This window comes from Paramacrobiotus metropolitanus, unplaced genomic scaffold, assembly GCF_019649055.1.
Source record: "Paramacrobiotus metropolitanus isolate TYO unplaced genomic scaffold, Prichtersi_v1.0 Parri_scaffold0000045, whole genome shotgun sequence".
Lineage (NCBI taxonomy): Eukaryota > Metazoa > Tardigrada > Eutardigrada > Parachela > Macrobiotidae > Paramacrobiotus > Paramacrobiotus metropolitanus.
In genome coordinates this window covers 853,904-881,596 of record NW_026570265.1, presented here as the reverse complement: position 1 = coordinate 881,596, position 27,693 = coordinate 853,904, and the positions used below count along the sequence as shown (strand labels likewise).

The window sequence follows — 27,693 nt, the reverse complement described above, 5'->3', positions numbered from 1 at the left end:
ATGTATTATAGTAGTAATTTCTCAGTAAATGCCAACTCATTCGTAATAGCTGCTTTTCCGTCGTTAAGTTCCGTATTGTGTCGAATCATTAATTGTATGCTTTAATTTTCATGATTAGACTCCCGTGATCACAAAATTTTTCCAATAACTCTTTTCCAAAAACTAAACACCTCCCGCCCAATATCTAAAACACTTCTCATCATCATAAGTAAAACTGATAAAACTTCACCCTTCACCTTATGAAAGAGCCACCAAAATATTCAGCCTAAATTATTGCAATATCCAGCTGCAAGATTAATATAAACAATAAAGAACGATAATTCTTATATGCCCAACACACCGGCCCTTGTATCTGTAACCCGTTCAGACAGGACTGAAAAGGCGGAAACGGGTTTTACTTCTTTGGGCTGTCACCGGGCCATACATATGTTCCGCTGTAAACGTAGTTGTTTTTGGCTGCAAGTTTATCCGCTTCCGGGGGCCCACGAGAACCGAACTTGTACTCAGTCGGTTTAATTTTTTCACGCTCGATCTGATGCAACAAAGGAGTGAAAATGCGCCAGGTCTCTTCCAGTTCATCATTGCGAACGAAATGCATCTGACGACCACGTAAAATTTCGATGAACAGCAGTTGATAAGCTTCGGCAAGCACCAGTCCCTGCAAAAAAAACACGTATTAACGAAATCGTATTGGTAACAATAAGTGAGGCAAATTACTTGTCAAATAAATACAGAAAACAATGCAAAATTTTAAAAAATTCACCGTAATCGTTTGCAAATTGCATAGTAATTATTATAGCAATTAATACATTCACTTCAAAAATTTATCACAATGAGCAAATCCGAAAGTTTTGCTAACGTAAGGAAGAAATTCATATTACCCAACACTTATATATGCATTAGCCATTACTCACTTCGTAGCGTTTGCTGTAAGTCAAATCCAATTCAGTCTCTTCAATGCCGAAATTGCTGTTTGGGGTTTTGGTCATCATCTTCAGATAAATGGCTTCATTGGGTTGAATACGCATGACCAGTTCATCACGTTTTACTTCCCCGTCCTCAAAAATGTCACCGTCTGGATTTTTGAACTGGACACGAACTTCCGCTTTTCGCTCATTTAGAGCTGCAAAAAACAGAAGCTACATGTAGCATTATGAGCACAAACTGCATGTACCAGAAAGTAACCGTTGTACGAAAAACGTATAAAATTTGATAATATAAGTCTGTTTGTATTAAAACAAAGCAACAGGTCCAGTCGTTTTTACTAATTTCTGCCTTCGACATCGCGATCTGTGATTAACAGTTTCAGAGCCGCTTCTGCAAACCTACCTTTTCCTGCACGCAGAACGAACGGAACGCCTTCCCACCGCTCATTGTCAATTTTTAACAACACCGCCGCATACGTTGGAGTAACAGAACCCTTTGGAACAGTTTCATCGTCCAAGTAGCCAGTTTTGGCTTCGCCTTTCCCTTCCGGATCAGCTACGTACTGCCCCAGCACAGCATCTTCCAGTTTCACTGGCTGGATGCGACGCAGCACGCGCACCTGTAAGCATATACCAACTTACGACGTTATAGTTTTGTCCTGCTTAAGACACATATGAATGAGTCATTATAGCACCGGAACACCTAAACATCACGGCTGATCTAATCCTCCTGGAGGGATTGGATGGGCGCTATTCACGCAATTCGGTTCATTTTATGGACTTTAGCGTCGTGCTCAGTGGCAGCGTTTACACATCCAATCTGCCACAAAATCCATTGGAAGTTGTTGCTTTTCAGTGCCTAAGCGCAAGCCCAAACACGAAAATAATTAATACTACTGTATTTGAAATTAGAAATTTTAGCTTTTATCAAAAGGAGGGCTTAAAAGCAAAGCGCAGAGCGTATCGACCCTGATAACAGGTACCCGATTTTCTGTTATTATGGTTAAGATTTTATTATTGTTAGAATACAAGTCATCTGGCTGCAGAATGTCATAAAATAAAACTAAAAATGTGTTTGGGAGTGCGCAAAAAGTTAACTTTTCGTGCATGTACACGAATTTGGTACCTTGTACCGGCCCACTTCCTTAATTTGACCGGAGCCATAACCCGAGTGCTAACGTTAGTTCTGATCAAAGTGAAAACCTGATTGTTGATCTTAGTTTTAACCATAGTCTTAACCCGAGTGCTCATGTTAGTGTTGTCGAAAGGCTCCTTATGTGTTAGTGTTTCCTTAAGTGGAAGTGATAATTTATTGATATTTTAGAATTCTTTGTAAGCATGTTTCGGTAGGACAAAAACGGTCCTTGACTTTTCATTTTAAACAAAAAATAGTTTTGTAATGCTTCCATTGCTGGTCTGAAAGTGTAACATATGGAAAAGTATCTGAAAAAAGGTTCATTTGTTATTTGGTCAAAATAGAAGTTAGTACGAGCGAGAGAAATTCATCTTCAATTCTTCTACTTAAACGAGGCATATGTCGATATGTGGTACCTTTTACAATTCACAAAATGTTTCACACGCCAGTCAGATTCTAACAATAATAAAATCTTAACCATAATAACAGAAAATCGGGTACCTGTTATCAGGGTCGATACGCTCTGCGCTTTGCTTTTAAGCCCTCCTTTGATAAAACTAAAATTTCTAATTTCAAATACTCTAATATTAATTATTTTTGTGCTTGGGCTTGCGCTTAGGCACTGAAAAGCAACAACTTCCAGTGGATTTTGTGGCAGATTGGATGTGTAAACGCTGCCACTGAGCACGACGCTAAAGTCCATAAAATGAACCGAATTGCGTGAATAGCGCCCATCCAATCCCTCCAGGAGGATTAGATCAGCCGTGATGTTTAGGTCACCGGAACATCGCCTGCACACCTTCTCATCACGAATGTCTTCAGCGTTCAGGCTAACCGGTTTCTCCATCGCCGCCAGACAAAAAACTTGCATTAAATGGTTCTGAATAATATCCCTACAAAAAGACAGGTTCGACAAAACCGGCTTTCACAGACTTAAGCAAATCACACAGAAAGTAGAAACTTACCGGATAATGCCGTACTCATCAAAATAACCACCACGCCCTTGCGTACCAATCGGCTCTTTGAAGGAAATCTGAACGTGGGCGATGTTCTGATTATTCCAGGCCGGGCTAAAGATGCGATTGGCAAATCTGCAACAGAAACAAGCTGAAGCTAATTTCCTACTGCAGTACTGCAGCAAAATCGGATTTCATGACATTGCGCTTATTACACAATCTCAACCGAACACTGCGTTATTAAAAGCCAAACAACCGTGACGTTTAAAAATCACAAACCTCAACGTAATCAGATTTTGCACCAATTCCTTGCCCAGATAGTGATCAATGCGATAGATCTCCTCTTCGCGGTACAATTTCTTCAGGTGGTCAGCCAACTTACGGGAGGACTCCAAGTCGCGTCCAAACGGCTTCTCCAACACAACACGATTCCATCCTCTAAGAGTCATAGTGGATCAATTAAATGCTGTCCTGATTAAACATATAAACTACTTCATCATTATTTTACCGGGTGCCCCAGCAGTCGTGGCGGATGTGCGTAGTGGCAGTGTCGAACACAAACGGCGGAAGGGACAGATAGAAAGCGCGGTTCCCTTGCTTGAATTGTGTTTCCTTTTCTTCCAAAGTTTTGTGGAGTTTCCGGTAGTCGTCCGGCTGATCATAACTTCCAGCGATATATAAGTTGCTCTTCATAAATTCGCCAAACTTCTGCTTGTCACCGGACTGGAGCTGCAAAAAAAACACCGTACTGCAACCACCCAACTGGACAGCATCGCTTAAAATCACATCGGCAATTCACAATCAGTGCGAAATATTTATGCAAACGAATTTATTGGCAGACCGTGATAACGCACCTTGCAATTTCCCTCAAACGACTTTTGCAGATCTTCAACAGACAACTTTGACCTTGCATACCCGATGATCCAAGTATTTTTCGGAAGCAATTCATCCCGGTACAGAGCCCTAGACAAAACGATTTGTTTACAAAATATATTACGCGTAAAGCGTGCAATTTGGGCAGCGGTTTACCATAAAGTCGGGTAAATCTTCTTTTTGGCCAAGTCTCCAGATGCACCGAAAATCACGATGGTGTACAGCTGATCTTCCTGCCACGGCTCTTTCGGTAGACCAGTCATGGACTTCTTCTCGCCCTTAGCATTCTTGAGGTCAGCTTCCGATTTCTGCGAACTCATTGTGGCACTGGCAATTATATCTGGAAGATGATCAGGAAATGCAGTTTTAGCTGCAGACAAAACGGAGTTTATTGGCTCTTCGGGAAGGATTGGCTGCGCTGAGATGGGCGACTGATTTTGTTGTGCGGCAGGACGCAGTGGTTCCGTGGAAGGGCTGAGACTACACAGATAAACAAAACTGGGCGACAGATATCGACAAACAAAGGTGTCGATGTACCGTCCAGGCTTCGGTTAAAAGGAAATCAAAATGCTGGAACGCTAATGTAGTCGGTAAGTAAATTTCACGACAGCTGTGCTGATAATGAGTCAGCACAATCAATAGTAATTGTACTCGGACTTCCCAAGTCGTGTTGCGACTCACGACTCATATTATAGCATAGCGCCAGCCAGGTTTGTCGAGCTTCGGTGCACTGGTACGAGTACAGTACAGCATAAAAGGGAAGATGAAATCCTACTAAAATTATTTACCGTAACTTACGTATTTACAGTTTTAAAACTTAAAAGTAAATAATTCAATGAATTAGGTTAATTTGGTCAGCAAAATTATGGCAATATACATATATTGTGCTATAATAATGAACAGAGTACGAACCATTCTTTGTCAAAGTGAGAATACAGTACAATGTGGATAACAATACAGTAATGTAGATGTAAACATTAACATTTTGATAACAATAATAATTATGAATGATGATTATTATAGACATCGAGTGCATCTACAGGTACGTACCCGGAAGTTGATTTTATGCAGCAAATCGTGGATCGCAACATCCGACCAGTCTTGTTCTAAAGTTTAATATGAAAATGACCTAAAGCAAAAACATTGTCAACGCGACTTTAAATTAGATCAGGGCATCGTTAGTAAAAAGGACCGGTGAATCGGCTTTACAATGGTAAGGAAATGCTACAATATTAATAAATCCATAATAATACGGATTAGTTTTGTTGTAATCAATTGTAGATCGTATGTACCATCGAGCTTGTGCCGGTCTAGAAATGGATCGATAGCAAAGAGCAACCACCTACAAAAAATATTTTACTCCAGATGTGCTGCTACAAATGGGGAACCTGCTGCTTTGAAATCTGTTCGTAGCCGGTAGCACCACACAAGAGATGTCGATTTCAACGGCTTTGGTTAACGGGTTAATTAACTAACACCAGACTAGTGGCACGTAAGCATTGCCCGAATTCGATCAGGATTCTTCATCTTGTCAGGATAAGAAAACACAGAGTGCATGCAGTGCTTATACATCTGTAGTTACGTTTATTAAAATGAGTGCATCATTTGCACGTTCAAAAAAGCACAAATTACGGTACTCGTATAGCCAGTACGAAGTTCCGAACCACAATAACAGTGCAAACCTTGAACGACAAAAATAAAAAAAAGGTTGTGTTTTCTCACCTATCTGTAATTATTCAACGGGTACATAGGCTCCGTAGTTATCTACTTGTGCATCTCCAGTTTTCCAGTTTTCCATGTTATAGGCCGACGTTTATGGAATCGTTTAACTAACGATAAAATAACCGAGTACGTACGTATGTACTGTAATGCAGTACTACTCCTTCACATTTATCAATGTCAGGCCTAGAGTAGATCAGTTATTATTTTTGTTATATTGCAGATTAATGCTTACTTTAAAAAAGAGTATCAGCACATTTTGTGTTTACACAGTTCAATCGTTTGCATCAACTCATGCGAGTCGGTGCGACCGAAATTTCTTTGTTACAACTGATTGTCGTATCACGATTGTACAATGCCATCTTAAAAATATAGATGTCTATAAATTACTATAAATTTATACTATATTACTTTATGTACCGTACCGGTCCGTACGTATGTGACGTACTTTTTTGTTGAGACGTTGAGCTGTTGATTTTAAGCCTTTGAACGTGTTACTTTCGCATTTTAGTATTGAGTACGTGCTTAAAATACGTTGGGCGGCATCCATAAATTACGTAACGCAAAAATTCGACATTTTGATACCCCCCTCCCCTTATGTCACCAGTGCTAACAAACTCTAATCCCCTCCCCTGAGCGCTACGTAACAAATTTAGAACCCTCCATAGGTATAGCATGGTGACGTCAGAATCGTAGCTAAGTTTTTAATACCCCCTCCCCCTTTGTAACAACAGTAAAGCTTTCAGGTCCTCCCCCCTCCCCCAACTTGCGTGACGTAATTTATGGAGGCCGCCTTAAAAATGATAGTTCTAGGATATACATAAATAATCAAACAAGCTTACCAATAGTTACCATTAAGTAGTAATTTGTTACTTATTCTAACGTATGCTGGTAAATTTCTATAAAATCGCACTGTAAAATGTGTAAATTCCATAGATCGCGAGTATACCGTAAAGTACAGCACTGTGACTGTACAAGTACAGTACTGTACAGTGTACAGGCTAGAGTATCAGCTGTAATAGTACAAGTGAAGCGAAATAGAGGCTGATTTCGACTGCGATTTCATACAGTATTTTAACCTTGAAGTGCCTTGGTGCACCTTCTAACAGTTTGTCGGCCAAAATCAGTCCGTCACTTCTCAGCTGCTGCAAGGCTCTCCGGTAATTTGTCTGCATCCCGAAAATCCTACGACGCAGTAGATCCCAGTTTTCATTCTTATTTTTGTGATTGTTGACCATAAAGTGGTAAGTAAACTCCCCTTTTGAAACAAATAATTGTTTCGTATAGCGTTGCATTCCAAGCCGAAGAGGCTTTCTGCGCGCTGCTAGTAGTAGTTACTGCTTAGAAAAATCTAGGCGCATTGCGGCCATTGCCAGCTAAAACTGCTAGTTCTTATAATGCATTCTTTTTTGTGTGATCTTTTGAATATTTCTTAACCTTTATCATAAATTCTATGTGTTTCTAGAATTATTCATTGAAGATTTGCGTTTAATTCAGACTGCCATGTCGTCTAATCACACCAACGCCAATGTTTATGACCGTGATCCGAGCGACGATGTTATCGCCCAGCTGAAGACCATCGCCACCAAATTGCGTCTGGATTCAATCAAATGCACTAATGCCGCAAAATCCGGGTATATGAAAGTTAATGACTGTTTACGTTTTTAGTCCAAACACGATTGCTAAAAATATTGCTAAATATTGCTAAAAATTTGTATTTCATTAGTTTCTGTTTTTTCAACTTTCAAAGATAATTTTTGCAAGAATGAGTGGTGTGGCTGCTGTTTGTTCATGCACTTCCTGGTTTTCTCTTCAGGCATCCGACATCATGCGCCTCGTGTGCTGATATTCTGGCTGTTTTGTTCTGGCACACCATGAAACACAATCCCTTGGAGCCTCGGGACCCCAACAACGATCGCTTCGTGCTGTCGAAGGTATTTATAGTAATTTGAAGGTGTGAAAGTCGCCGATTATTATGGGCTTAAATGGGGGTCTTTCCAGGGTCATGCGGCACCGATTCTGTATTCTGTCATGGCTGAGCTGGGCGTGGTCAAGCACGAAGACTTGGAAAATCTGCGCAAGATTGACTGCCCGCTGGAAGGTCACCCAACTCCTGTAGGTTCATTGTGCTGTTTTGATCACTGTATGATCACTGTTAATTATGTTGTTGCAATGCAATTTTAGCGTCTGTCTTTCGTGGATGTGGCTACCGGTTCCTTGGGTCAGGGATTGTCATGTGCGGCCGGTATGGCATACGGAGGAAAGTACTTGGATAAGGCCAAGTAGGTTTTTGTTTGTGGACTGGCAGTGGGTAGCGTTGTTTAAGCTTCTATAGATTATTGAATACCTATTTTAAACACTAAGTAAAGTTGTTCTTGTGATTTCGACACTGCAGCAGCCTCACCATTTCCATTGTCATTTCGATTTTCGTACCATTATCTGATAATTCTATTGATTAAAATTTGATTGTCCACGTAAAAATATATATCGTATGATCTGCAAATTAGTAATCTACGGTTTGATTTGGGTAATATTATTATCAGTTCTGGATCACATATTTTTGCATACCAACATAATTCAATCCACGTTTCGGTGCCTTCGCTAACGAAAAATTTCTTCACAAATTTTTGTTTCAGCTTCCGAGTGTTCTGCGTAATGGGAGATGGTGAATCGGCTGAGGGTAGCGTTTGGGAAGCCATGCACTTCGCCAGTCATTACAAGCTGAATAATCTAATCGCCTGCATCGATATCAACCGACTTGGCCAGAGTGAACCTACATCGTTGGGCCATGATATGGACACATACAAGCGACGATGTGAAGCTTTTGGGTAAGTTTCCGAATGCACTACATTCATCTCATAATCATACAATGTCATTATTATAATCTGGTTTGCAGTTGGAAGACTTTTGTTGTTGACGGTCACGACATAAAGACGCTGGTGAACACGTTTTATGATGCTCGCCGATCGGAAGACAAACCGGTTATGATTTTGGCAAAGACATTCAAAGGAAAAGGCTTCCCTGGCAAGTGACTAGCCATTATTGTAATTTCAAATTCATGGATGACTAAAGAAAGCGTGATAGATTTCCATTTCATCGAGTCTTTTCGTACACTTGTGTAGGAAGGAGTACATTACGCGGCGTAATGTGCTTTCTATCATGGCGTTATTGGTCTTACATTGCCATTATTTGGTAACATTTATGTACGAGTACAACAGAGTTTTAAAGTGTGAAAAATAGAAATTTAGTATGAATTTTTAAAAATGGTTTAAGATGTTGAAAATTCAAGACAATTATGAGTGTGCATTACGGGTATGTATTATTTTTGACACTCTGCTGAGATTACGTTGTACAACGTCCATAACTGGTTTGTGATATTTGACACGCTTGTCTTTATTTAACACGCTTGGTTCAGTCATATTATTTGACAATTCTGCATGTGTTACAGGAATCGAAAATGAAGAGAACTGGCATGGCAAGGCCTTGGGCGACAAAGCAGACAAGATTGTGCAGTCGCTGACGGAAATTGTTAAAAGCAACAAACCGGTCACCATCACTCCTGAAGCCCCACAGAAAGCGGAACTCCAGGCAGTCACCCATGGGAAGGTGCTCCTGAGCGACAAGCCAGAGTACGAACTGGGAAAACAAGTCGCCACTCGTCAGGCTTATGGAACTGCGCTTGTTAAACTGGCCACCGTGTACCCGCGTATCATTGCGCTAGACTGCGATGTGAAGAATTCCACATATTCAGAAAACTTGAAGAAGGTTTATCCGCAGAGATTTGTGGAATGCTTTATTGCTGAGCAAAATGCCATTGGCGTTGCTATTGGTGCGTACAAGCGTCAACAGTACAGTTGGAGTAATTATCCACATATCGTTTTGCTGTTCTGATCTCTTCAAAACTTAATGGCCCACAGCTTGTACCCGTATTTCATAATAATGGTTTATTTGGATGTTTGATAATGGTTACTCGGCGAAAGCATAGTTATGGCCACTTTGTTCTTTTAGGTCTCTCCACTCGTGGTCGATTCATTCCTTTCGTCAGTACCTTTGCGTGCTTTTTCACGCGCGGTTTCGACCAGTTGCGTATGGGCGCTATCTCGATGGCGAATGTGAAATTCGTTGGCTCCCACGCTGGCATCTCTATCGGAGAGGACGGACCATCACAGATGGCACTGGAGGATATTGCCATGTTCCGCTCCCTGCCAGGTTCTACCGTTTTCTACCCGAGTGATGCAGTTTCCACCGAACGGGCCTGCGAGCTGGCGGCCAATACCGAAGGCATTTGTTTCATCCGCACTGGTCGTCCTGCGAACTCTATCATTTATAAGGGCGATGAGACATTCGAAGTCGGAAAAGCTAAAGTAAGATCCCCCTTTCAGTTACTGAAATTGATATTCTGAGTTGTAACTTGTAACTAAGGATGTTGTTTGCGATTAGGTCGTTCGACAGAGCGAAAACGATGTGGTGACCGTTATTGGTGGAGGAGTGACCGTCCATGAGGCATTGAAAGCTGCGGAACAGTTGGCTGGAAAGGGAATCAATATTCGTGTCGTGGATATCTTCACCGTCAAGCCTATTGATGCAGACACAATCGTCAAGAGCGCACGCGCGACGAAAGGCCGCATCCTTACCGTGGAGGATCATTATGCTGAAGGTGAGCTGAAAGTTGCATTGCTGAATGTCTCAATAACGAGTGCAGGTCTGATTTAATTGTGTACGCAACAGTTTTTTTATTCTGGTCTTAGAAAATAATTTTGTGAGTGTATTTGGTTTGTGCATTATATTTCGTGTTTTATTGTTCGCTTTTGTGTTTTTATGCTGGAAATATTTCTTTGCAGGCGGCATCGGAGAAGCCGTGGCTGGCGCGATTGCCCAGCATCCAGATATCGTACAGAAAATGTTAGCTGTCCGTGAATTGCCTCGTAGTGGCCCACCCAATGTTCTGCTAGACATGTTCGGTATCAGTGCCAAAGCCATTGTGGCAGCTGTGGAAGGAGACTGGACAAATGCTAAATGAGCAGGCGGTTTTTTCTTGATTGTAGTCATCAGAGATTTCTTTTGCTGGCTTTTTGGTGGATGGTAATTGATTTTGGGGCGCTTTCGCTGTATTGTCTAATAGTGTAATGATCTAGTTTCGGACGTTAACGTTGTTGCTAAAGATTTGCAGACTGTCAAAAGTTTTTCCGGTATAGTGGTGATGCTGCAAAGTTTCCATTACGGTGATACGTTCATTGGTTGGGTTGAATTAATTCTGGTCATGAATAAAGCAAGTAATATGAAACTGCAAGTTGGTTTTGTAGGATTTTAGCGGTTGTTCCTTCAGTTTTTACAATAAAAATGCCGAACACCAAACAATAGAACAAAAAATCGTAGAAACCTAGTAAGCCCAGTTTTGTGCAGAAAGCCTATCCACCGAGCAACCCCGCAAACAGAGACTTCATCGCTTCTTTTGCTAAAGCATCCACAATTCTTCCCCCAACAGATTTTTGTGAATCTCCGCTGATACTTCCACTGTTATCACCGCTGCCGCGAAAGGCACTGATTGCTGTATCTATCCACTTGTTACCGGTTATAGACTGGCGATCGCCATTGTTATCGCCGGATCGCGATGGTCCTTCTCGTACTGCGGGAGGAGGTGACCCATTATTACCGTTAGAATTACTGCCACTATCAGCGGTGTTTCCCGTATTTGGCGGCTGCGGTTGATTTCCGTCGTTGGAACTGCCTTGGTTGTTGTTGTTATTGTTATTGTTGTTATTATTTCCAAATCCAAATAGCCCTTTTATCTGTTTGAAAGGAAATATGCTGATTACCTTACGCATCAACTGCAAACATTAAAAATTACATATACTACTATTACATATACTACTATCGCCGCGCTATCTAAAGTAGTCATGACTTATACGAACGAATTATTATCAGTAATTTACAAATTTCGTTAATTACAAGAATTATTGTGAAGATCTTACATCTAATTAGAAAACGGCGATGACACTGGCGTGCAATAGATGCATACACTTTGCGATGAGATAGAATAAGCAAGCGCTCTATACGATTGTAAATGACATAAACGGCTATATCCATTGAACCACCTTTTTTCTAATAACCTTGAAATAAGTATTCCATATAAGTACCAACTACGTACCAAGAACGAGATTTATAACAAAAACACTTTTTCAATGCTCTCCTGCTCGGGAATTGTACGGTGTACCCATAACACCTTATGCATCTTTAATTTAAATACAGTAACTCATAATAGCGTACAGATGCACACACACAAAGTATAGATATATCGAACTAGTTTAGACGCTGTAGTCCACACATATGTACGTATATCTACAGTACTTTACTCTTAGACCATAAATATTTGTGTAAGAAGTACTTATTTTATGTGCTTACATTTTATGTATATGTATATTTTTAGGTACAATATTAATTGAGTACTGCTCTTTATTCGTGTTTACATCGTGACATAACAGTCATGACTCGTATCACTACGGCTGGCACTGCACAATCAAGAATTAAAAAATCAACCAAAATCGCTATTATCAATAAATTTTAATCACTATTAAAATCTAAAATCACTATTATCAACAAATATTAATAGTAATTTTAATAGAATGCACAAATAGCCATTTTTTGCTTAATGTACATTTCCTTGTCTATCTACAGCTTTGAGGGGTAACAATTAAGCAAATTATATTTATATCGACATGCAATTATACATCGCCATAAATTTTGAAAGAAAAACGAAAAGCGAACCATACTCCCTCAATGAGTTTTGGAAATTCTGACAGGAGTTTGGTGCAAAACCGATTAACGTTGTAAGAGCCATATATTTCTTGTTAGAGTTAGTATTGCATCATTATACTTATACTATCATTGAACGCCAAAATTTATTGATATAAGCGCGCTTGCTCCTGCGCCTTACCGAATCCGTTATTCCTCTCCGGTATCTGGAACCATAAATTAAAAAATTCCCATTCGAAAGACCGCTCTCATTCGAAAGAACACTCTGGTCTGCATAAATTGCTTTCGCATCTGCTTTGATAATATGGATTACAAAGGTTAACAGGCCGGTAAAGATGCAGAACTTTAGTACTGAACACATGGTCCCGATCCGAAAAAATTTTTTAAAGAGAATATTTTTTAAAAAGGCAGAACCGTACCTGAGTTAATTTTGTCAGCGCTCTGCTGTACTTTTACCACAGCCTGACATTACTAATAAGAGCGGTTATTTCTGACTGATATTCTACAATATGAGATAGCACTTCCGCAGTCAGCATGCAGCCTGGTATCGAATTTCTCCGCACCCGTTAATCGTACGGACATGTATATTGTAGGTAGCAGGATTTTCGCAACTTATTAGAACCAGTAGTTCAAACAAACTTGTAAAAAATACAAGGAAATGCAATCCGGTTTCTGCAATGCAGTTGATGTTGCATTATGTTTTTCTACCTATAGGGTACGTTTTCCATCAAGCACATGCACTTATTTATGTATGTACAAGGTGCAACACCGTAACGTAATGCGGCACACCTAATGATTCATGAATCATAATCGTACAATTCCGTATTTAATTGTAATCGGTGCAAAAAACAAGGAATAAAGCAAAACTTTTAACGAACAATTTTGTTGTATTTTTATATGACAAGGACGTCCTAAACCAATTTCTCGATACTTATGGACGTTGGATAAATTACAACAACTTTCGCAAAAAGAATGCATGCAGGACACTGTGCATCTGTGTAAATTTGCACGTCGAATACCTGGTAACAATATACCAGTACGCAAAGCGTTACTACAGATTTCTGCCGCATTTGTAGAGTATGTTGAATATATAGATTCTTCGGACAAGCGAATTTTCTTGGTGTTTTGAGAAATGGTAAGCAAATATTTGAGATACTGTAGCTAAAACCTCGACATATTAAAGCCTTCCTTTCTGTTACAGTTAATCACAATTTAATCAGCTTATTGACCATTAAAACTTATGCTAACTTGCTAAGTCCTCACCTCCATAGCAAAGATTTTGGGCATACCAAACAGGTAAAAAAATATGTAAAGCAGTATGTCTTAATCCTGTGTATCCCATCAACCAGACGAGAGGGAATGCTTTATTGTTTATAGCACAAAATTCCATAACCACTATCTGTATACTACTACAATACTAGCACCCATAGCCCGTAATATGACAAGTACGTCGTTAATATAATTTACAAGAAATATATCTTTCCATGCGGTATAATCGTGATTTATCACGATCGTGCACAGCAGGATTACAATCCACAATGTTGATTTATGTCGGCGGTAGAGCCAAAAAAACTCACCGACGTAAATTTGTCAGCACAGCGATAGACACACATGCTGCAAAAGTAAAGCTTCGATCAAATGATTTGATTCTGAACAATTTTTTCTGACATGGAAACCATAGTTTCTAAGTAGTCACTTGGGCTTTACAAATCAGCAATTCCTGGGAAGCCCCTCTGGATCGGCATTTGGCCTGAAAGGCCGGGCGCCCGGCTTTTTCGCAAGCGCAATACCCCAGCAATATAATTTGACAGGCTAAGTAACAGCCGTGGGTGTTGAGAATATGTATCACGGCAGCTGCAACTTACTGAATCCTGTCATCGTTGCCGATCTCCATGCCGTATCGTTCCATCCGTTATTATTGATTGATCCAATTCATTTTGTCGTTCTGGCGTCGGATAAATTTGCTGATTATGCTGCCTATAGAACACGGGAACAAAACAGGAGAACCACAATATCACGCAACCGACGGTTGACTTTCGTGGTCATTTGTTGTACGATACTTGGTATACAGTACAACTGCGCAGTGGACGGTGTACAACGGTACAACGCGGCTATATTTTTATGATAGCGGATCGCCACAGTGAATCAAGACGCTTCATTCATGAAATCCCTGATTCTGCTTTTCTCTCCCTGCTTCTTTTCCGACAACAAGCGTGATCGTGCTGCATATTATCCACACTTCCTGTTGTGAGATTTGATCTTGGGTGTAGAATCTCAAATCTCCGATCATCTTGGAATTCAAACCTCTGCATACATTGTACAAACAGTATTTATTCATTCAGCCACTATCAAGCTGCGCGTTTTACGGGTATGTAATACGGGTGCACTCGGAATTTGTTCTTCCGATTAAGTGAAATTATTGTCTTTAGCGTTCGAGTGGCGTTAAGCGGATCCAGGTTGTAACTCCGTACAACATTGGATTAACTTCGCCCATACATTTCGCCATTAACTTATTTATTGTCTGTTTTCTACGGATGGAATCATCTGTAATAATTAATGGCCTGGTATTACCACTACGTAGAATATCTTTCCCAAGTATGGTCGGCCATATTGTTTATCGTATCGTATCATGAATAATTCCGCGGGAAAGGAATTCATCCACACCGAAGCCACTACTGCATCCCCCATATCATCCTACCATTATATCCACGATTCCAGCACACGCAGCTTGCCCGACAAGGTGCATTATCCCGTGAACAATAGTATGGATACCGCTGTCAAGGTTAATAATCAAAAACCAGCCTATAATGGTTTAACGGAAACGCAGACGGATTCCGACAGACTTCTTGGTGAGCCAGAAAAGCCGCCGCGCCGAGCCAGCGTCCACCAGAAAGTGTCCATTTTCGAGCATTTCGTTTTCAAGGACGTTATCGGAACGTAAGTTAAAATCCTGTTCTGCTATCTATAAATTATAATTATGTACTGTAGGCTACCGCATCCTCCATTTATTTAAATTAGCAATGTAATAACCGTTGACTTGTTAATGAATGTAAATCGCAATGTCTTGCTGTATAATTAATTTGTTCTAGGCATAGAATTTTTGTTGTGTGAAATTGGCGGTACTGTTTATTATTTGGTTCGTTAGCACTTGATTCAAGTTGTCGTTTGCCACAGACCTCGTTAACCGTAAGATAGGCAAAAGACCTTTCTTGAGCCAGCCAACACACGGCGCGTGAGAAGCCAAACTGTATTGATATTGATAGGTTTGTAAATGTAGATTTTGGAATTATATGTTCAAGTAAGAGCTATCATTTACGGAAAAGTATGTTGGGGGCGAATAGTCGTAGGGTAACTGAATATATGACATGAAATCCCATCTGTCATCTTGGCTGGCTTGATGCGGCAATATGAAAATGTGCTGATTGACCAATCCCTCTCATTTCGCCTTATGAGCTATAGTGCAGCTATGCGCCACTGTTATCCAGAAAATCTCCTACCTACCGTAAACCGTTATTCGCTTCCCTGCAGCCGATGCTGGGCATGTACCGGATCGATTTATCGATAACCAGTTGATCCAACATGTGTTCTGTTAAAATTTGTTGTTTGATGACGCAAAAATATCCCGTACGTTGTGGGTACATACCTCTTTGGCTATGGAACCCGGTAAATATGGGAGAATAAACCGTGCAAGGTTAGAAAGACAGTCTGTGTTATAATTCGGCAGTTTAGATGGACTAACAAAAAACCGTATCTAGGTGTAATACAATGTCTTTATTGTGCAATCGGTATCTCTAACTGAATTACAAAGATTAATTAGGTCTAATAAGCTTATTGCATGATGGCATGGCATCTCTTACCGGTTAATACCGGTTTCACTCAGCATTTATTAAGTAGTGTCTCTCTTAAATATGTCCTAACTGTTATTGCTTTATATAAATGTCTCGATTCCAGTAAAATACGCAACGAGATTTGTTGAAAATTGTTTATTCCAGATAGCGCTGCTGAAAGCAGGAATTTGAAAACAATTCATAAGATACCGGAAACTAAGTGAAGAGCTGCATACTGGTTGCATGCAGTGGTTATGCAAATGGTCGGCGTCCATTAACGTCGCCTGCAAGTTACGACAATAGCCGGCTCTGTAGTCATAATCAGTTCGCTGCAGGAAGAAATAAATGACATCGTGGATATAGGTTTATATTTAGACACGTTGACTACCATCTGAATGCTAGCAGTTCAATAATATGAAAACATCCTGTGGTAATTGAAGTAAAACTGGGATTATTGTGCTGTACAGTGGGGCCTTTAGCAAAGTTGTTCTTGCGCAACGACGTCCATTAATTGGTGAGCATACTTTCAATCCGGATTACAAAAAGGATGCCGTGCTTAATCTGGCATTGAATCGTTCTCCGTCCAACATTCTGGCATCCAGTCGAGAGGATTTCAAAAACAAAAAGACTTCAAGTTTGGACCACATGAACGAGATGCTGAAAGATCACGTTGCTATCAAGTGCATTGATCGGCGCGCACTTAAGGGCAAGGAAGAATCTTTAGAAAATGAGATCAAAGTTTTAAAACGGTATGTGAGTGCACGCTTTACAGGAACGTAGATGTTATTTTACTGTGTAATTCTGGTACTAGTATAATGTCGCTGTTATTTAAGACATGAAATTTATGTTTAGCTTTTTATTGTTAACGAAATGTAGAGCATTGCCATCTACTTCGCACTGGGATATTTTTGCAACTTTGTAATTATTACGGTGTTATTGCATTTTTAGATTAAAACACCCGAACATTGTCCAACTGTTTGATACCTATGAGGATTCCAATCATGTGTATCTTGTAATGGAGCTGTAAGTGCGAATGTTGTATTGTGATTACGTATTTCGCACTGCTACTATGCAGTTTCGTGCATATCTTTGGACCGGATGTGCATCTTCTGTTAGTTATACTGTACTGCATAAGTGTACAATAATACCGTATTTTACAGATCGGTTCTGCTTGGGTACTTGAATACATAATTGCTCCCGTAATTTTTATGCTTCCAAAACTTGTTAACTGTGCGCTTGTACAAAATTAAAGCGGAATTTCAGGGTGACCGGTGGTGAACTTTTTGATCGCATCGTGGAAAAGGGAAGCTACACTGAGCGTGATGCCAGTCGTTTAATAAAACAAATCCTCCTCGCCGTTGATTTCATGCATCAACAGCAGGTGAGAATCAAAGCTGCTTTTTGTGGCACGCCATGTTTTTATGTACATGTATGCAATGATTACACCGTGTGTCCCGTGTGTCGTTAGGTTGTCCACCGGGACTTGAAAGTAAGCTAACTGCACATGCACTTGGATAGTGATTGTCAGCTGGACCGGACTTTGAATGTTTTACTGTGTTATGCAGCCGGAAAACCTACTTTACTTCAGCCCGGACGAAGATTCCAAAATCATGATCAGCGATTTTGGTTTATCTAAAATTGAAGGCAGTGGTAGCATTATGGCTACGGCTTGCGGGACTCCGGGATATGTGGGTAAGCGGTTTCTAGGCTTATCGCCTGCAAGAGTTTGCTACCGTTTGTAGGCATTTTGCTGTGATAGCTCTGTTTTCAGTATTACACGAGGCGCTACATGTTGCACTATTTCTGTAAGCAGTCGTTCACACCAAGCCTTTTTACGGAAGTTTATCCCGTTCAGAAGTAGATAGAATTTTACTGCGTTTCGCTTATCAGAATTTTAAACCTTTGTCATAACGGCTCAGCCATACCCGAAATATTTATAACGTCATGGTTTGTTAATTTGGCCTAATGGCGCGTTTAAGTGCAATTAGATAATAGATTGAAGTTGCTGTTGAAGTTTTTAGTGCTGTCAATGACAGTAAATTAAAGCTTTATTGCTTCTACCGCAGAGATCGATGTCGAATCGGATTTCAGAAGATTATTATGGTAGTATTAATACACAAATTTAGTTAATACTTTTTTTGCTGTTGTGCGCTAAAATGAGCTTGAACCGCTACTCATAGTTATTAGTACTGAAGACAAACAAAGACGCACCGGTGCGCTAGAGTAAAGGTCATCATTACCGATCAAGTATCGGAAAAAACTACGTAGACTAATTGGCTTCGTAACGTATGTTTTATGATGGTGTATTGAATACAAACTCAAAGATTATCGCTACATGACGTTGCATCTGCAAAGAAAATCTATGGGAGGGCTGTGTCGGGAGCCTGTTAAACATAATCCTAGTCGAGCGCACCAGAATAGCACTTCAGTCTATGGTAAATCTGCAAACAAGAATCTAATGGGATACGCTCTGTATGTCATTTTTCTGTCTGGTGTGACACTAAAGAACATCGGAACGAATGATTTCGTCAAATTACACATTATTCCTGGCTCAATGCACAGCACCGGAAGTGCTAATACGCTTCTTTTCATTTGATCGCTTAGGATTTCTTCTGCATTATGCTGTGTGTCCTTTTTAGCCCCGGAGGTACTTGCACAGCGACCATATGGAAAAGCTGTTGACGTATGGAGCATAGGAGTGATTTCCTACATATTGTTGTGCGGATATCCCCCTTTTTACGACGAGGTATGAGACGTGAGCGTGGCAGAAATCAGATGAAGTACTTGCTGATCCTTCCTACAGCGGATTTGATTATCCGTCATGAAAATTTATGTGTTAGGTGTATAAAAGTGGTACTAATACGTGCCGACAAGCCTATTAACTGAACAATACGGTTTAGATTGTGATGTTTAGTTGCAGTTAAGTAAGTATGTATAGACGTCAGTGATTTTAATTAAATACGTGCCAAAGTGACAACGTCCGCTTCACCTACAATACGATTTCCAGTACTCATTAGACTATGCTTTGGATACGACGGTCTAGCCTAATTTATAAATTTTTATGGTTATTCGTATTTTCAACATTATTTTTGCCTATGGAGTTATTCCTGTTTATGCAGGATTCGTGACGACGAAAGAACTTCGTTTTTGCGATAGAAGTTTTTGCGATATCAGAAAAGTACATTATTTGAAATACTCGTACCATTCATTGTAGAACGATGCCAATTTATTCGCTCAAATTATGAAAGGAGAATATGAATTTGATTCTCCTTACTGGGATGACATATCAGAAGCAGCAAAGGATTTTATCCGGCACTTAATGTGTGTGGACCCCAGCGAAAGAATAACATGCGAGGAAGCACTATCTCATCCTTGGATTTCTGGCAATGAAGCCGGCACGAAGAATATTCATGGTCGTATATCGGAACAGCTTCGAAAGAATTTTGCCGCCAAAACCAAATGGAGGGTGAGTTTAAAGTGGCGCACAAATGGCAGCAAAAGATACAGAGATATATTAAATGTAAAATGTAACAGAGCAGCACTTTGGACTGTTGCGGTAATGAATAACCTTAGGAATGTTTACTGCTTTTGTTTTCGATGGGAATTGCTGAAATGTCTGAAAAATGACGGATTATATATTTTATGAAATGAAAAGTGCGGAGTCTGCAAACTAAATCAAACGGACGATAAAATGTGCACGCAAGAAGAGAGAAAGAATTAAGCAAGTAGGAATTTTCAACAGACGAATGGAAACAATTTCGCTGGATTTACATAACGCTTTAAGGAATCATACAGCTCGTGCCCGGCAGTTATTTATTTATATTTTCGTCTTTCAGATTCATCATTAGTTGCAAATGAATTTTAAAGCAGTTGCGCAGCTAGTTGTTTACATATATGATGTATATCTAAGATAATTCTTGTCGCAGCGGTTGCTTAAATGATATGACGAAGCCTGACAGCTGGCAGCTGTAACACAAGGCAGCGGCAATTGTGCTAATTGATTATTTTGATTTTACAGCAAGCCTACAATGCCGCCGCCGTGATTCGCCGCATGCAGAAGCTGGCGCTGGCGGGAAGCACCACCAACAGTCCATCCACATCGACGTCAACAACGCCATAGCGGCAAGCGTGGAGAAAATCATTTCCCCAAATCCCAGTTCAGGCATCCTTTCTGGCGGGGGCAGTCGCTCGTCGACTGCACATTAACGCCTAATGGCCATCAACATCCGCCAGGAGAACACTGTGTGTGACTCGGCTATACACCGTTTTCCGTTGTATCACGCAGCGGGCGAGGCTATGCCCATACAACAAGTCCGGCCCTAAATCCATGTTTTTCAATAAGGTTCCCTTTACGTAAAGACCTTCTATTTTTTCGTTAACGATTTTATTCCGTATTTTACTAATCAGTGCGAGGTTTTTAATTACATGCTGCAAGGCCCTCCATTGGCAATGCAGCTCATGATCAGCATCGTCCGCCGTGCTGAGCACTTGGATACTCCTGTTTAACTATACTAATTTGCTAACGTTTAGCTGTAAACCACGCATCCATAAACACTAAACGTTGCTTGTTTTCTGTCCTTGGTGCACGAAGTTGTTAGCTGCTGTTTAAACAGTGGATGCGACAGGAGCAGTGCACGCGTTATAATGTTTGATATGCCTCGGGCGAACTTTTACATTCCCGATTAAATCTTTTTTTGGCACGCTGGTGATTTGTTAGAAATCAATACAGAAAGCCGTACATAGTCTTCGGAAAGAGTTACTTATGTCTTTTATATATTCATCGTCATCACTGAAGACTAATCTTCGTAATGACGTACCGCTGATATTGATAACGTTTGTTGCTGTTGTGGAGTTAAATATAAAGATTTCAGGTATTTTTTTAAAGAAAATCATAATATTCTAATCGTTCTTAATGGAGACTGTACCTGTTTGTTTTGTAGGAATTCTGCGAACAAGCCGGGAAAGGGAAAATTTATATTTAATTTAAGTTGTGGTTGCTTGCTTTTATTAGCTTGTTCCAACTAAAACGGATAATTACAGAAATTATCATTAGTAGAATGGTATATACGAGTATGATCGGAGCCGATAATATATGTAGATGGCTCACATAAAGCGTTCTGCATTCGCAGATACAGGTGTATAAATCTATAAATATAGCCTCAACGATTATGAGCTTTCTTTGTACCAACCTTAATATACAGTAAACCTAATAACAGTCATAATAAACGGACATAATAACTGTGTCTGTAGTTCTAGGCAAACTCAACGTATGTTCATGTGAATAATCGTATCAATCCTAGCATTTTATGGAATCCATTGTTCAGCGCTACACTATCATTTATATTTTTTTTCTGTAAGATCTCATACTACAGCGCTCGTTTGCGAATATTAACAGGGTGCAATTATTCATTTCTCGGAGCGGTTTTTTCCATGCCGGGAAGAAGCGCCCTTAGCACTATAATCTCATCATCGATCTTTTCATCGCTTAGCCTAAGGAGTTATTAAATTTTAAATTGAAATTCGAAAAACACACGGATTCATCCCGGATGTGGTCATCTGGAAAGAGAACTTTTCGTGGGTAATACAGTTAAAGACGAAGGCTGGTAAAATAATCCTTTTCCCCATTATCCACGGATTTCTGCTGAAGGGCACTTTGACTTTGCAACGACCGGTCGCACAGCTACTCCAAAAATGGCTAATCGTACGACAACAAACTGACTGTTGGGCCAGGGATTAGGGATCACCTGTCGTGTAGTTCACGGCACATACAAAAACATTCCAGATATGTTGTTGTTCGGGAAGCGACTCCATACATTGTTTGGGGCCTGTACAGTACAGAATATTGCCTTGTATATGGCGCACGTGAGATTTACACGAGCTTCGTACATTATACGCATGCAGTACTTATACAATATATAGCACAAATTGTCAAAATACTACCGGTGTATACCCACGAAAGCAGGGATATGAGCAAATTCATATTGAGCTTTGATCTTCTAATCAAACGACCGAAATATCCAGGTTAATTCCCATAATTAGGTAAGCGGCTTATGCTTTGTGTTGCGCAAGCCGGATTCTCGCGCCGTTGTACTTATACACACACAATGTAGTCATCTCGACTTTACTTGTGGACGTTGCATGCCGACGATGTAGCTAATTGCGAGTTATTTTCTCTAACAGACAGTTTCTTCATTTCGATTTACTCGTACAGTTATTTTAAAATTAATGACTGGCGCCCGGTACGGCTTTTTCTGAACTATGCTGGCAGTTCCACATATGTGGGGGTCACCGAACCCGCAAAAAATCGCCAACTTCTCTGATCAAGTTGTGAACACCAGCTTTTCTGGCAGTGGAAATCTGTCCGGTCAGAATATGCCGGAAGAGGAACCTTATCTCTACCTAGAGCATAACTTCGGTAAGGATAAACTGTAGAAAAATGGACCGAATTGTGAAGCTTACAGAAAAGGGAATAATCTGACGGTTAGATAATTTGTAGGGTGGATGATTGTAACTGCTATAGTTATTGGAGCTGCGGCAGTTATTGGCACTCTGGGTAACCTTTTGGTAAGGCCGTCTCGAAAGTTGTATAACGAACGAACGAATAACTATGTGGAGTACTGTATGTCTTTTGCAGATTGTGGTGGCGGTTTGCTTGGTAAAGGTAAGCAAAATTTTATAGGCGCTAATCTTTGTTAGGACTGTGTGTAAGTACCTATCTAACAAAACATGGTGTTATTTTTATTACATTATTATGTCGCATTCCAGCCTTTGCGAACCAGTGGCAATGTGTTTGTGGTTAATCTGGCACTGGCAGACATCGTGGTCACCGCATTTATTGATCCCTTCAATGTTGTTGGTAAGGATGACAATTTATTACGACAACAAATTGTTAATTTGTTTTATCAACGCAAAAAAATTAGATTAAAAGTACAAAACTCATATGGGCGAACTCCTAGCCATAACAGCCGATTGTTCGTTGAAGGTTGTTTTACGATTTCTGTATAAGGAAAAGATGACATATTTCTGCAGTAGGAGCACTGAGAAAAGGTCAACAATAAATTAATGCGTGACTGTCTGCAATGAATTCGTGATGCTGTAATTTTTCCGGCATATGCAGTATGTACGTGTAGCACCTAGACTATGCTCATAGAGCAAAAATTTTGCCGACAATTTTAAAGGTTTCCTTTCGTGAAGGAAACGTACGTCAGCTGTACGGCGTAACTTAATTACTTCTCCAAGGGATTGTTCAGTGTTTTAATCAACGATTTAGGCCAAAGACGCATTATAAAGAAATCGGGTTCTGAAAACTGAAGTCAAGACCAACCCAGGCTTTCTCCGAAAACGAAATGAAAACTGAAATTTGCTAATGGATTTCGTTTTGTACTTTAAATGAACTTATAGGCAAAACATCTATCTAATGTAGATGAAAACATCTGCTGCTATAAACAATGTAGCAACAAGGAATAGCAAACAAATTTAACGTTTTATGTTGTTCGAATGACTCTCAACAGTTCATTGTCTAGTGTCAGTCATACATTCATTATTACGAATCCTTTATATTGCAAAATTTGGTTGCGATTATAATAGAGCTTACAAATAAATGAGGGGTTGCAGTGATCCTGTTTTATTTATCCCAGAAACATTAGAATGCGTATTTTGAGCAGCTTAACTGTTCTGATCTTGCACAGGTGCGGTAGCTGGCCGTAAGGTTCTCATCAGCAACAGCGTTTTATGTGACTGGATCGCGAGCTTCTGCGCTCCAGCGTGTATGTCGTCCATGTGGAATATGTAAGTCGCAAACCACAGTTTATACTCCATAATTAAATCGAAATTGTGCAAACCTTCATCGTCGTTATATTTTCTAAGAAAGTGGTATATTTCAGCCTAAAATAATTACTGATTGTGTTTTAAATATGGTGCATTATACATGCAACATCACCGCGTGTACATAATTGCACAAATTAGCCGCAACTGTGCGTTAAAGTCATGCCGGTATTGATGTCTTCTTGCAATAATTTTAGGTGTGCCATCAGTTTAAACAGGTGAGTGAATTTTTCTTCTCGGCGCATTATCGTATGCAGGAACTACTGGTAGTACAAACTAAAAGACAGCCTGATTGCAAGGACTGTATTATCTATATAACGTATGGCTATATAACTATAATGTGGATCTTTTAAAAACGTTATTGAAATAATTCAATTGTAGAGTCATACGCGAAGCAGAATGTTGTGAATTTGTAATGTTCTATGCAAAACTAAGAATGCGTAAATTTGTAAAAGTAACACTACGTGTACATTCTGAGTAAGCGATATTTTATCACGATGACCTTCAGCTCTTATTAAACAACAAGCGAATTCAGACATACAGCAGCAAAAAATTTATAGAATTCCATAGTTCGAATCAGTGCACTGAAGCTTTGTCAGCAGTTTCCAAGCGAAATGGTTTTCATGGTGTTTTATGTATTTTAATATAATCATTTAGGGTTTCGAGTTCGGTGATTGCTATGATGCAAAGTTAGATTCCGCATTTCTGCGTATGGGTTATCCCATAACTGTGTTAGGTTTGCAAGCAGTACAAGGTATGTTTTGCGGTGTTTAGCAGTGACTTTAGTTATTATTACGTTAAATTTTGGTTTGGTGTTGGGGGTCTGCTTTCTTTTGCCGTTCGTTTTTAAATTAAATCGATTTCATGCAAGCTCCAGGTCCGCGGTTTTAATGCAGTGAACGGTGCGAAAACTCTTATGCACACGTTGACCTGGCCAACCGGAAATAGAGGACCTCTTGAGTCTTGACCAGTCACCCTTTAACGCCAGGCACGCCTCAGCTTGCTTATCAAAAAATTAAAACACCTTTAATGCCATTCTCGGCATTTTATTCCGGGTTTCATAAGTCTGATTCAGTGTATTAGCTGAAAGTTTTTAAGTTGTATATCGTAAAGTTTTTGTGTTACCGTACTCCAGTAGTTACTTATTGTACAGATATTTGATCGATGCATTTGCTTACTTTACAATTAGCTGTATTACGTTTCCGCATTAAATTCAGTCGCAAATCATGGGGCATTCCCACTTTTTTGTGTTGGTAGCGCACCTCCACACGCTGTCTGATTTGTACTAACTTGTAAACTAAACAATCATCTTTAGCCAACGTAAAAGACTCGCTTTCAGTTTGATCTGTTGCCCAATACGTATGAAAGTTTTTGTATAAATTTTTATACGAAGATAATTGAACAGTTATAAGCTAATTCAACACAGTTTGTCATTTGAAGAGGATATTTTTTCGGAGTGAATTACTTGATGATGTGCCTTAATAATATTATTGCTGAAGACACATTTCATTATCTAATTCCTAACATGTTGCTCGTACTTAATAAAACCTAATTTTGAAAACTTGAAACTAATCGGAGCTAAAATTTTCAGCTGTATAAGGATTAAAATTGTTGCACCTGGCATATGAGTTCCTGCATTATTTTCTCGTTAGTTAGATATATAAAACTCTACATATGTTATACACTAATACTACATATTTATGTAACATCCAAATATTTCCAGATACGTTTTGATATGCAAGCCACATCTCTACAACCGAATCTTCACTTTTCGAAACTCTATTCTTTGCTGTGTGTGCATTTGGATTGGAGCTCACCTATTTCATATCCCTAATCACCTTGGTAAAGCGAGAAAATTAGCAATATGACTTTATTGATAAGGATAATACCGCACTATTGATTGCGTATCGTAACAAACAGAACTACGTATTCGTACTGTTTGTATAACAAATACTTCACAGACATCCAGTACCTATTCGGTAAACCTATGGATATATTCATGTAAAATCAAACCCCTTACCTAATTACTGATTGAGCAAGAACGTTTTAGGTTGGGGAAAAAATCGCTTTAATGCGGATTATTACCTCTGCACCTTTGATATGTAAGCTCCTTACCGATGAAATAAATGGGGTTGTTTTTAATCAAGTTATAGGATGTTAATTTTTGGTTTTATTTCAGAGTCACCCATTCGTACGCGATATTTTACAGTAAGTTTTGAAGACCATTATGCGCAAATCGGACGTACTGATTTCTAGGATCAGACGAATTAATAAATCTGCTTTTGCTTCAATCCAGTCATTATGGGCGTACTGGTACCGTTGGTGGGCGTCCTCTACGGCTACACCTGCATCTTTTTGAAAGTCCGCAGCGTCAAAACCCAGCTGCGTCAGCATCAGCAGGCAGTTCTAACCGCGCCTGCTGCCAACGCATCCCAAGGTCACCCCACCGAACGACGAGATTCCTTTCCCGAAAAGTCACCTCCCGATGCCGAAAAGGCAACCGCCACTGAGCACCGACTGCGGCGTCCCAAGCGCCCTGGTTTCACACAGGATGACGTCAAGCTGGCGAAAACTCTCTTTGCTGCCTTTCTGGTCTTTTTGATTTGCTGGTCAGTTCTCCGGCCAGTGTGACCTTTACAAACTTACAATGAAATGTTGTAAAGCAATGCCGGCTTATGATTATAAACAGCTGTCTGACTATTTTGCGAATTCGTTATTATACATAGTTGACCAATTGATGTTTTTTAATGGTGTAGGTTGTTTTTTGCTCTGTTTGTTCTGGCGCATCAGCCTTCGCCCATTCCCGGCTGGCTGTACGTGCTGGCTATCGTGATGGCGCATGGAAACTCGGCCGTCAATCCTATTCTCTATGGCATGACGAACGAGAAATTCCGCGATGGTTACCGGAATGTCCTCGGATTGACGAAGAAGTCCGTGGCCCCGACTGAAGGGATTGGCAATACACGCGGAACCGCTATCGTTTCCGGGAATTTCACCGTTAACAGTCATGGAAACAGTGGCCCAGCTAGTGAGCACTCCCGAATGCGACTGGGCAGTATGCGCCACAACTCCATGGGCGATACCTAACAGTTGGCCCGGGCTAACAAACCATAATGAAATGTGACATTATGCGTAGCTACAAATTCTTGAATCGTTTTGACAATTGCATGATTCTCGTTGTCCCAGGGCACCAGATAGTTTAATAATATTTACACATTAGTGTACCATTGCATTCGTTCCAATTTATCAGCATGCCGAATCCATAACAAAGCGTTTTAATTGGAATTCACTTTGTAACAGAGATTTTACCAAATAAACTACATGTACATCAATATTAATATGACAGTAAACATGGGGATGCAAAAACGCCTTATTTTATCGATACTTCTACAATATTCAGTATCGAAACCAGCATGCGCATGTACAGTGCTACAAAAATCTACCGTGTATCAATAAAGATATTACACTGACAATGAGATCTGATTATGTACTGTACGTAGGTTGTAGAATTATGTAGCTGTACACCTCCTTCATCATATCTTCCTTTTCCGTTCGACGGTTTAGTACCGGATACCTATTTAAACGATGAACAGTGCTCACTTAAGCTGTTTTTATTATTTACGGTGAAAATTACTTGTAGCTGTATAATAAATGTATGCAGGCAATGCCAGGCATACTAT

The 27,693-nt window shown here is 40.0% G+C and overlaps 5 protein-coding genes across 7 annotated transcripts; 3 read left to right on the top strand and 2 right to left on the bottom strand.

Moving 5' to 3' along the window:
* Positions 1–85: 85 nt before the first annotated feature.
* LOC129591376 (glucose-6-phosphate 1-dehydrogenase-like) lies at positions 86–5,082 on the bottom strand. Its single transcript, XM_055487013.1, has 10 exons — positions 4,941–5,082; positions 4,047–4,370; positions 3,872–3,980; positions 3,526–3,746; positions 3,297–3,455; positions 3,027–3,152; positions 2,861–2,954; positions 1,330–1,546; positions 915–1,123; positions 86–658 (listed from the first exon to the last, which is right to left on the bottom strand). Exons 1-10 carry the CDS (start codon positions 4,979–4,981, stop codon positions 395–397), a joined length of 1,764 nt encoding a protein of 587 aa, XP_055342988.1. The 5' UTR covers positions 4,982–5,082; the 3' UTR covers positions 86–394.
* A 1,636-nt stretch (positions 5,083–6,718) lies between these two features.
* On the top strand, positions 6,719–10,893 carry LOC129591375 (transketolase-like protein 2). 2 transcript variants are annotated; one of them, XM_055487011.1, is made up of 11 exons: positions 6,719–6,853; positions 7,107–7,243; positions 7,426–7,543; positions 7,611–7,724; positions 7,794–7,891; positions 8,246–8,437; positions 8,506–8,633; positions 9,058–9,438; positions 9,618–9,973; positions 10,050–10,266; positions 10,451–10,893. In XM_055487011.1, exons 2-11 carry the CDS (start codon positions 7,113–7,115, stop codon positions 10,627–10,629), a joined length of 1,914 nt encoding a protein of 637 aa, XP_055342986.1. In that variant the 5' UTR covers positions 6,719–6,853; positions 7,107–7,112; the 3' UTR covers positions 10,630–10,893. The 2 variants fall into 2 exon arrangements, with proteins under 2 accessions (XP_055342986.1, XP_055342987.1); XM_055487012.1 differs by having other exon boundaries at positions 7,075–7,243.
* A 7-nt stretch (positions 10,894–10,900) lies between these two features.
* On the bottom strand, positions 10,901–13,026 carry LOC129591377 (probable cyclin-dependent serine/threonine-protein kinase DDB_G0292550). Its single transcript, XM_055487014.1, has 2 exons — positions 12,544–13,026; positions 10,901–11,398 (listed from the first exon to the last, which is right to left on the bottom strand). The coding sequence occupies exons 1-2, from the start codon at positions 12,721–12,723 to the stop codon at positions 11,018–11,020; spliced, it is 561 nt and encodes a 186-aa protein (XP_055342989.1). The 5' UTR covers positions 12,724–13,026; the 3' UTR covers positions 10,901–11,017.
* A 909-nt stretch (positions 13,027–13,935) lies between these two features.
* On the top strand, positions 13,936–20,887 carry LOC129591248 (calcium/calmodulin-dependent protein kinase type 1-like). 2 transcript variants are annotated; one of them, XM_055486830.1, is made up of 10 exons: positions 13,936–14,730; positions 14,792–15,299; positions 16,657–16,938; positions 17,138–17,212; positions 17,453–17,570; positions 17,658–17,678; positions 17,755–17,881; positions 18,829–18,935; positions 19,404–19,655; positions 20,208–20,887. In XM_055486830.1, the coding sequence occupies exons 2-10, from the start codon at positions 14,992–14,994 to the stop codon at positions 20,307–20,309; spliced, it is 1,392 nt and encodes a 463-aa protein (XP_055342805.1). In that variant the 5' UTR covers positions 13,936–14,730; positions 14,792–14,991; the 3' UTR covers positions 20,310–20,887. The 2 variants fall into 2 exon arrangements, with proteins under 2 accessions (XP_055342805.1, XP_055342807.1); XM_055486832.1 differs by lacking the exons at positions 13,936–14,730; positions 14,792–15,299 and adding an exon at positions 15,920–16,053.
* A 1,464-nt stretch (positions 20,888–22,351) lies between these two features.
* LOC129591249 (melatonin receptor type 1B-B-like) lies at positions 22,352–27,325 on the top strand. Its single transcript, XM_055486833.1, has 11 exons — positions 22,352–22,604; positions 22,686–22,753; positions 22,824–22,850; positions 22,955–23,045; positions 23,878–23,977; positions 24,211–24,231; positions 25,737–25,855; positions 26,064–26,115; positions 26,193–26,221; positions 26,310–26,622; positions 26,770–27,325. The coding sequence occupies exons 1-11, from the start codon at positions 22,448–22,450 to the stop codon at positions 27,098–27,100; spliced, it is 1,308 nt and encodes a 435-aa protein (XP_055342808.1). The 5' UTR covers positions 22,352–22,447; the 3' UTR covers positions 27,101–27,325.
* Positions 27,326–27,693: the final 368 nt, after the last annotated feature.